Source organism: Musca autumnalis, unplaced genomic scaffold (genome assembly GCF_047663935.1).
Source record: "Musca autumnalis isolate F117 unplaced genomic scaffold, ASM4766393v1 scaffold_4, whole genome shotgun sequence".
NCBI lineage: Eukaryota > Metazoa > Arthropoda > Insecta > Diptera > Muscidae > Musca > Musca autumnalis.
Window position 1 is genome coordinate 7550175 of NW_027411977.1, and position 9623 is coordinate 7559797.

The following is a 9623-nucleotide window of genomic DNA, read 5'->3' on the forward strand; positions in this document are numbered from 1 at the left end:
AAAATTTGGTTCTAATATTTCGTATGCCGACATTTGGCATCAAAAACAGCTTGTAAACGTATCTGAATTTAATTAATAAGTTTCGGAATGTCATATTCCAATGGTATTTTTGGCCATTTTTCTTTATTGCATTTTATTTAGTCCCCCAGGTTAGTGGGCGACCTATTCCCGACTTTTTCCTTCAGGTGTACCTATGAATTTTTGATGGGGTTAATATCTAGACACTGGAACGGGATGTAAATGACTTTGGTACAGATTTATAACAACCAAGTCCTACATAAATTAGATTTATGCTTAGGGTCGTTGTCTTGGTAGTACTTATATTGCAATTTGATTGAATTTTCAGGGCCAGCAGGCCCAAATTTCTTGACGCTTTTGGTTAACTCTTTTCTTAAAACATCTAAATAACCTCCTATGTCATTGTTTCTTCCAAAATCAGGATTTTACCAACGTCACTGATTGGTATACAGCCCTACCATAACTGGCAGTTTTCCGAACTTTACCGCATGTATTAAATTTTTGTTTTCCATGGCTTTCGAGGGTTTTCCCAATACTTTTTGAGGTCCATTGTGATAGTACAACTTAATTTTAGTCTCATCAGAAAATATAACGCCATCCCAATACTAAAGATGGCGTGAAAAGTTGTCTATAACAAGTCGGAATATTTTCTATATATAGTGATGGGAGGGCAATGGTTTTTACCTAGTCACTCGTGATGAGTGCTTGTTGTTATGTAGCACTTTTCTGACTTTTCTATGTGACACACTTACTCCAAAATCATTTTTAATTAGAAAAAAGCTATTTTCTGGTGCTGCTTTGGGCTATTTCGTTAATTTCTTTAATCATTCTACAGTTAATTCCCAGCAAAATGTTTGTAGCCAAAGAAGTAGTTAAATCATGAGTGCAAGTGATTCCAGACTACATATTTTTATGTGAAAGAAGTCATGATTTTTACAAGGGCATGGTGCAGTGAGGATACTGTCTAATTTACTTCTTAAGCACACATTTTGCATTAGTTCTTTGTAGTGAATAAATCACAACAACATATGATTCAACTACTTCTTTGGCTACAAACAAAGATGTACTTCGAAATCACTTTTATTATTTTTTGTATACAAATTACTTTTTATGGATGCAAACATATTGCTGTTATTATAATTAACAAGAAACAAATTATGTTCTTTGCCTTTTTAAGTTTTTTTTTGCAAAATTTTGAAATTTTTAAAATGTGAAAATTTTATGAAATGGATTCAAATCGGACATTGTCAAAATGTGAAGAACGGACTGCATTTTTCATGACTCTGCGTGGACTGCTTCAAAAAAAGCTATTCAATCACTACTTCACAAGGAACAACTTCAAATAAATTTTGCTGGGTTCGTGTGGTTACTATTTTAGACCTGCCATGTAACGCCCTCAGTTTGAGCCTGGCTTCTTTCTCGGTGCAGTATATGATGTTTTATACACTTCTCAGCTTACGAGAGGTGATTTCAGGGAGTTCTCTTTTAGATTTACCATTATTATAATTGGAATAGACCAAATGTAGCTTATTTTCCGAAACCGTTTACCTGACTTTCTCTTTTTCTGAATATACCGTCTATGTTACTCACACAAAAATTAATTTATGATCAAAAATTATGGATCTACATGTCCACATACCATAAAAGTCTTAAAAATCCTTAAATGCAAAAAATCGCGAGGGAAACCCCAAGATTATATTGCACATTAATTAATTTTGAAATTATTTAGTTTACACCACAAAAACCAGTTACCTTTCCTTTTTTCTCGTTGTTTTTGTTATATCCAACCGATTTCTGAATTTATTGGCTTGATGTTGTCATTAACAGGTAAATCAACAGATATTTACAAAAAGCCCAACAGTAATTCCTAATTAAACATCTAAATTTTTAAAAATTCATCGTTTGCAATAATATAGTTGACTAACTGTACATACATATGTATTTAATAGGAAATAAAAATAAATTATCGTAATAAAAATGTAAAGGTTCTGGAAAAGACATAGACCCGTTATTATAACTTGTCTTTAAAATTCATTTTTAGTATTCCTTATTTAAATGAAAGTAGAAAATAAAGTTAGCATCAATGCGAATTTAACAAGGTGATCTAAAAGGCGAATTCAGGCCGTAGTCTTCATTTTCTGTCAAATTTTTTTGCGCTAAACATCTACAGAAGTTAGAAGAAAACGGTAAAATATTTTTTGAGAAGCTTAAATAAAGATGTTGTACACAGATATTCTTTATAGAAGGGAATATTTGTTATTTATTTTTGATTAATAGTACGGTTACACTACAGTTTTTTGCCGGGTTAACCCACTTCGAGCGGATTTATTTGACGTTTGCGCTATGGAATTGACACTTGAAATCCAAACCCACTCTGTTAATTCGGATAAGTGTAATAGTACGGTTACACTGCAGTTTTTTGCCGGGTTAAGCCTTCGAGAGGATTTATTTGACGTTTGCGCTATGGAATTGACATTTTAAACCCAAACCCACTGGATTAATTTGGTTAAGTGTAACCGGGGTATATATTTTTTTTGACAGCAAATGAAGACTTCAGTTTGTATTAGCTTTGTTGCTTTACGTTAAAGTTTCTTCAAGTTTTACCATTTTTAAGTCGGAAAGCGTTCCTTAACCCCAAAAAGTAGTAAAACTGAAAGCAATTTTTAAGAGAGTGAGAGAGGAGAGAGAGTCAAAATGGCTTTTGGTCTGTTCCTTTACTTTTGAAAATGGTAAAACCGGCAAAAATAGTAAAAGTTGCAAACTGCTCTCATATGAATTGTATGGTGTCGGAAGTAAAGGAACGCTTTTCGAGTAAAAAGTGGTAAAACTTGAAGATTCTTTAACGTAAAGGAACAGAGCTTTTTTCTTTTACTACTTTCTGCTCGAAAAATTTCGTTGAGTAAAAAGTGGAAAATCTGTCAAACTGCTGATTTGACAATTAAGGCAAAAGGAAAGAAGAAAACTTCGAGCTGTGTCAAAGCAAAATAAATGCTTTGTTCCTTTACGTGCCTGAGGTTACCATTTCTTACCATTTTTAACATGTAAATGGCCTGTTCCCGTACTTTATAAAGTGGTAAAAGTCGTAAACGATTTTCATATAAATGTTGTGTACGGGAACGCAAAATGTGTAAAAGTGGTAAAAATTGTAAAAACTTTTTAGTTCTGGAACAGAGCTAAAGTGTTCCCTTACTTTTAATAGCATACAATTTATAGCTTCGTTCCCGTATTTTTTAATGGTAAAACTCGTAAAAGAGAGAACTGCAAAAAATTTGTTCTCACACACAAGTTTTTTGAAATAGTTCGGGAACGGAAAAATGGAAAATACGTCAAAAAACTGGAACAAATGTCAAAGTCGGCGTATCAGCCAATCAGACGCCGGCAACCATGTTACTATTTTTTTTACTCGCCCAAATTTGTCGTGTAAAAAGTTTTTAAACAGAGCGTCATTCAGCGGAAACGGAAAAATGGAAAATACGTCAAAAAAACTGGAACAAATGTCAAAGTCGGCGTATCAGCCAACCAGACGCCGGCAACCATGTTACTATTTTTTTTACTCGCCCAAATTTGTCGTGTAAAAAGTTTTTAAACAGAGCGTCATTCAGCGCCATTTTTGTTTAAAGAGAAGTGAACATTTTACAATTTTTTTGTGTACGGGAACGCTTTTTCGAGTAAAATGTGTAAAAGTCGTAAAAATTGTAAAAACTTTTTAGTTCTGGAACACAGCTTATATGATAGCAGTTTACCACTTTTACCATTTTCTGCCACTGCACATAGGTTTCAATCAGGAAATTTTTGGCCAAAACCCTATTTTTGAAGTTTCGAAATTTTAACTTTTTTTGCACAGAATAATAAAAAACACCTCAAGTCATCTGAAAATAATTAGTTTTTGTAAATAACGTTAGTATTCGTTGATTGGCGCAGTACCAAAGTTGACACTTTTTTATGTAAAAATAAAACAGACTTTGTGCTGCAAAATATACAATTTTTGTTGTATTGCATCGCTGCATAAATATACAGAAGTGAGACCAAAGTTATTATGAATCGGGAAGATGTTAATTAGTATTTTCATAATATTTACAAAAAGGGCGATGCAATTTGTAAAATTAGCGTAATAAAATCAATTTTTATATATATATTAAAAATTATTTTTTACAAACATTTTTAAAATATATTTAAACTTTTAAAAAAATGTCCAAGTTTGTCCACCTCCAAATTGATTTTGGAAGATAGCTGGGGGTCTGAACTAATAAATTGAGAAATAAATTCTTGCTCAAATTTGCCACAGTTAAAATAAAGTGGATTTTTCTATTTTAAGATGGGAGAATTTTTTGTAAATACCTGTTGTGACTGTACGTAGTATCCAATTGAAATAGAACTGTAATACCTACATCTATCAAGCGATTTTTCTTAAAATTCATATTTAAGGGTTTCAGAGTGTAGAAAACAAGTACGTGTAAGTTTTTTGAAAAAAGGTCCATTCTTTGTCATAGCCCCCACATAAAAGTACCGTCCGATTTTAGATATTTTGTGAATTTTAGCGACAGTTTATGACCGATTCGGCTGAAATTTAGTATTTCGACCTCTTGGAAGATATGAATCCTTCGTACCAAAAATTGTTAACATAGGTCAATGTTTTGGTTTAGACCCCACACAACGGGACCACCCTGTTCAACAAATTTTGGCAGTTTTTGGTCATTTTGGTCGATAAAACGTAAGAATTGCTGTTTGTACACATTTATTAAAAATAATAATTAATTTCAATACAAAATGGACGTTGAAATAGTTTTGGCCACAAAATTTGGATTTGGGAACATTGTGCACTGTTACCATTTTTAAAAGTAAAGGAACAAACCAAAAAAGAAATAAGAAAATAATAAAAATTTAAACCAGTGAAATAAAAAAATAAAAAACAGTGAAATTTATTTTGCTTGTATTTTTTTTAAGCAGCCATGTTTGTTTCTTGACATTGCTGCCAGATCTACTATTTTTGCAAAACTTGTTACGTGAGAACAATTTTCACAGTGACAGAACTTCCCGCTTTTGCAAAACAAAACAAAATAATAAAAATAACGATATTAAATTTATTCTTCAGCATATATATTATTAATATAGGATATGGTTCTATTTAAAATAGTCTGCTATTTTAGTTTGGGCTTTTGAATTCCGACAACTGTTTTACATTTAACTCAGATCTGAGATTTGGAATTGTTTAAAAGACACATTTTTTGCTTATAACATCTTCAGCTACACACACATCTGACACTGAAATTGAAATCTAGTTCTGTAGTATTCTCAATTTCTTCGTTAGAATTGCCTTCATCTAAAATGTCCATTATGTTGTCGTCATTATATATAATGTGTATTGTTACGGAATTAGATTTAACTAATCTCCGTGTAGACGTTGTTTTATTCCCCGATACGATTTGTACCAAATAAAACAGGGTTCGTTTTAGATTACGTTTCTACAATGCTTTATTTACTTTATTACACTTATTCAGAACCGACTTTAATTACAAAGCACACAGCAAGTCTCTAGTTAGCACGCAGCTCTTATTTAACCGATCTGTTCAGTTCGACGCTTAAAACACAACTACTCCGTCATTGCCATTTCCCCCGTATTTATATCCCAAAGCCTCCCTGTTCTAGAGTCCTCCAGAACACATATGGCAACATCTCGAATCTGTGCAGCGAACACACAGACGCACATTCGCACTAAGCGAACAACCATACTCACATACATACATGGGGGAATACAATTGGACGACAAGCACAGTAATGACGTAACAACAACAACAAACAAGTGCAATAAAGAAGTAACAAACTAAACAATAATTACATGATTGTGGCAAAACAAAACAAAAGCACATTAATGAAAGGTAAAGAACATCTAGAATAATGAAGATAATTCTACATGATAATTGTTGTTGCTTAAATAAAGTAACTGCGTAATAAAACTTTACGTTACAATTCAAATTTTTAAATTAACGGAAATTAAACTAAATTAACTTAAACCTATCAGTTACATTCGTAACAATATTATATATAATGTATATTATATATAATGTATTATATATAATGTATATATATTATATATAATGTGTTTTATCAAGCAAAATGTGGAATATTTTGATAAATATTTTTGTCAATATGTGAAATGTTTTATCAGTTCAAAATAAAAAAAATCGATAAATATTTTAATCAATATTACAATTTTATTTTACCAAAATGTATTTTTACTTTGTGATCAAAAAATTTTATCGAATTTTGTCAATATGACAATTTTTTTACTGCCGGAAAATCGATAAATTTTTGATTGAATCTGTGAATTTCTTTATCAAATGGCTACATTTTTTTCTGTGTACATGGCTCAATTCAGTTGTCCAACCACATCTTCCAACATGTTGTGTATATGTTTGATATTTTGTTGTTGCTTGAGTTTGGAAAAAATGTACAGGGCCTGTTTCACTATGTCCAAAGAAAATGAATGCCAACGAAAAACACCTATACTTTGCTTTTCATGGTAATATTGACTTTGTTTTTGCTTCGAAACAACTACAAATTTTGAAAATCATACACGAGTTAAGTAGTTTTTGTTTCGTTTCAATTTTCTTCTTCTTAAGCTGTAAACAGATACAACGTTTGATTAAAGTTTTGCGTTGGGCATCGAGAAAAAAACAACAACAACAGGGCGACGACGATGCCAAAGTCCAGCGTTTATCTGTTTGTCGGCATATATTTCAAATGAATTTGAATTTTTCGGCATCATGCCCAACAGTGTAAAAACGGCCAAATCGACACAAAACTTTACCCAAACGTTGTATGTGTTTCTAGCTTTAGGGTTCGACGTTATAACCGATAGCAAAATTCAAATATTTCGCAAAAAACCGACGTTACAACCGATATGACGTTATAATTATTTATTTGTGTGGAATATAAAGAACAGAAATTCGGAACTTTTGGATTTCGTCGTTATAAGCGATATTACGTTATAAACGACGACGTTATAAGCGATTACGATTGTATATGGAATTTATTATATATATATATATATATATATATATATATATATATATATATATATATGTCCTTTATTTATATCTGTATGTCTTACATAATATAAGTTCATTAATTACATATATACAAAACAGATGTAAAAATTTCAGATTGAACATAGGGCATCGACAAGCTCTCTCCATCTTGTTCTATCGTTGGCCAGGTATTTTGCTTGACCCCAGCTTATATGGACTGACTCAAGTTCTTTTTTGGTACAGCGAATCCAGGTGCTTCTTGGACGTCCTCTTTTTCGTTGTCCTTGCGGATTCCAGTCTAGCACGGTTCTGCCAATGTCACTGTGTGGCCTACGTAAGATATGACCTAACCAGACCCATTTTCTCCTGCGGATTTCTATTTCAATAGGGCTACAATTAGTTCGGAGCAGTAGTTCTGAATTTGATATTTTGTTTGGCCAGAAGATTATCAGAATTTGCCGTAGGCAGCGGTGGATAAACAGTTGAAGTTTCCGAATCGTCGCTTGCTTGAAACTCCAAGTCGTACAGTAGAATAGATTTTACGCTGCTGTTAAATATCCTGGTTTTTGTTGACGTTGATATGGCGTTACAACTCCAGACTTTGTTGAGCGAACGGAAAGCATTTCTTGCCTTGTTTATCCGGTCACTGATGTCTGCTTCTGATCCGCCGTCTTTAGTAATTTTGCTTCCCAAGTAACAAAAGTGCTCTACGTCTTCAATTGTATGCCCGTTTATTGTGAGTGGGGTTTGACGTTTCGCGTTAGCGATTCCAATTTAGCACTGATGTGGTCGAAGTTGTGAGCGAAAAAGCAGATGTCATCTGCGTAGTCTATGTCGCCAAGAAAACCGTTTACATTCCAGCGAATTCCATAGGGAGCCTCGGCGTTTGTTGCTTCTAAAACAGAATCTAAGATTATGAGAAAAAGCGTGGGAGATAAGAGGCAGCCCTGTTTTACGCCCTTGCAGATTGAGAAGGGTAGGCTTTCTTTGCCGTTGAAACGGACAGATATTTCGGCGTCTCTATAAAGTTCTTTGATCAGGGTTACAATTTTAAGAGGGATGCCTTTGTTTATAAGGGCGCTCCACATAGCATCTCGGTAGACGGTATCAAAGGCTCGTTCAAAATCCACGAACAAGAGATACAACGATGAATTTAATTCAGCGGACTGTTCGATAATTATACGTAGGGAGTTGATATGATCTGCACACGATCGACCAGGGCGAACACCCGCTTGTTCCTGCCGTAAAATCGAATCGAGCACAGGAGATATACGCTGAAGTAGAAGTTGAGCCATTACTTTGCTGATTGCATTTAATAATGTAATTCCTCGCCAATTTTTGCACTCGGTGAGATCAACTTTTTTTGGTATAGTTAGATAGTACCATTCTTCCACTCTTTGGGAAAGACATTTATCTAAAATTTAATATGAAACATAACAAATAAACACAAAATTTATAAAATTCTAATACATTCAGTATTTGGGAAAAACGTCACTGGTGCGCATTTTGAAATGCAGAATTCACTCAAAATAAGCATCTGGTAGAAAACTGTGGGTATTTTATGTTTTATGATGTTTCGGAAGTCAGCCGTACTCATACCTCATACTCATTATATCATGATAAATATTTAAAATAATCACAACACATTTGAATTTTAAGTTTAATTTTAAACAGTAAATTTGTTAACATTTTGTTCTTGTGTAAATTTAATTGTTGAAGTGCATCCAAAATTCTGAAAGATGTATAAAAAATTCGTACCTCTCAATGCCGCACAGAGCCCCACTAAAAATCCTTATGAAGTCCGAACATTTATGGGAGAGCCTCTGAAATCTCAACATCCGGAGTGGCGTACTGAAAATTGTGGTTACGACCGTTATTGCGAGAGTCCAAACATGTCAAGCAACCGAAAAACTCTAACGTTGGAAGATGAAATACGAAAAATCCATCGTCGAACTCAATCAAATATTCATACAAAACGATGTTTCAATGCAAAATGTAAAGACACAGATCCATACTTGACTTGCGTTGTACCACAGAGATCACCAAAAGATTTGAAACAACATGCAGTACTGAGGGAAAAATATTTAAGACTAGAACAAAATATGGGAGAATACGTTCATGATATGGGTCACATTTATTCGGGTCATACAACTGTGGTTAAATTGGAATCACCGCCAGGTGAATCGGATGAAGATGGTGATGATGATGGCGGAGAAGGAGAAGATGAAAGATATGAAAATAGTATTAAACCGCAATTGGCCAGTCCGGAATGTAGTATGGAAATGCTTTATGTACCAACTCCTAGAATTGTAAGTACACAATAATTAATTAATGATTGTCAAGCGGTGCAAATGGTTAAGACTTCCGCCTGTACACAGAACGCCCGGGTTCGATTCCTTTCAGAGTAATATAGGTAACATTTTAGCTATTTAAGTAAAACTTCTCTACAATTGGTACGTACAAAAATGAAAAAATGCCACTTCGGGACTTGAGCTTTTGGGCCATAATCTCCGGAAGCATAAAAGGAAAAATCCACATAAGGAAAATTGTTGAACTTTTATGAGGGTGGTACCGGAA

At 33.5% G+C, this 9623-nt stretch overlaps 1 protein-coding gene across 2 annotated transcripts in view; it reads left to right on the forward strand.

Annotated features, from left to right (window-relative positions):
* The first annotated feature begins 8515 nt into the window (after window positions 1-8515).
* LOC141402504 (uncharacterized) overlaps window positions 8516-9623 on the forward strand; it is a 104334-nt gene continuing 103226 nt past the window's right edge. Inside the window, exons 1-2 of one of the 2 annotated variants that reach the window (XM_073983969.1) lie at window positions 8516-8596; window positions 8766-9355. In XM_073983969.1, the coding sequence (XP_073840070.1) occupies window positions 8786-9355 (570 nt within the window). In that variant the 5' untranslated portion in view covers window positions 8516-8596; window positions 8766-8785. Of the gene's footprint in view, window positions 8597-8662; window positions 9356-9623 lie in introns of those variants that run through there. The other variant, XM_073983970.1, reaches the window with a different exon arrangement.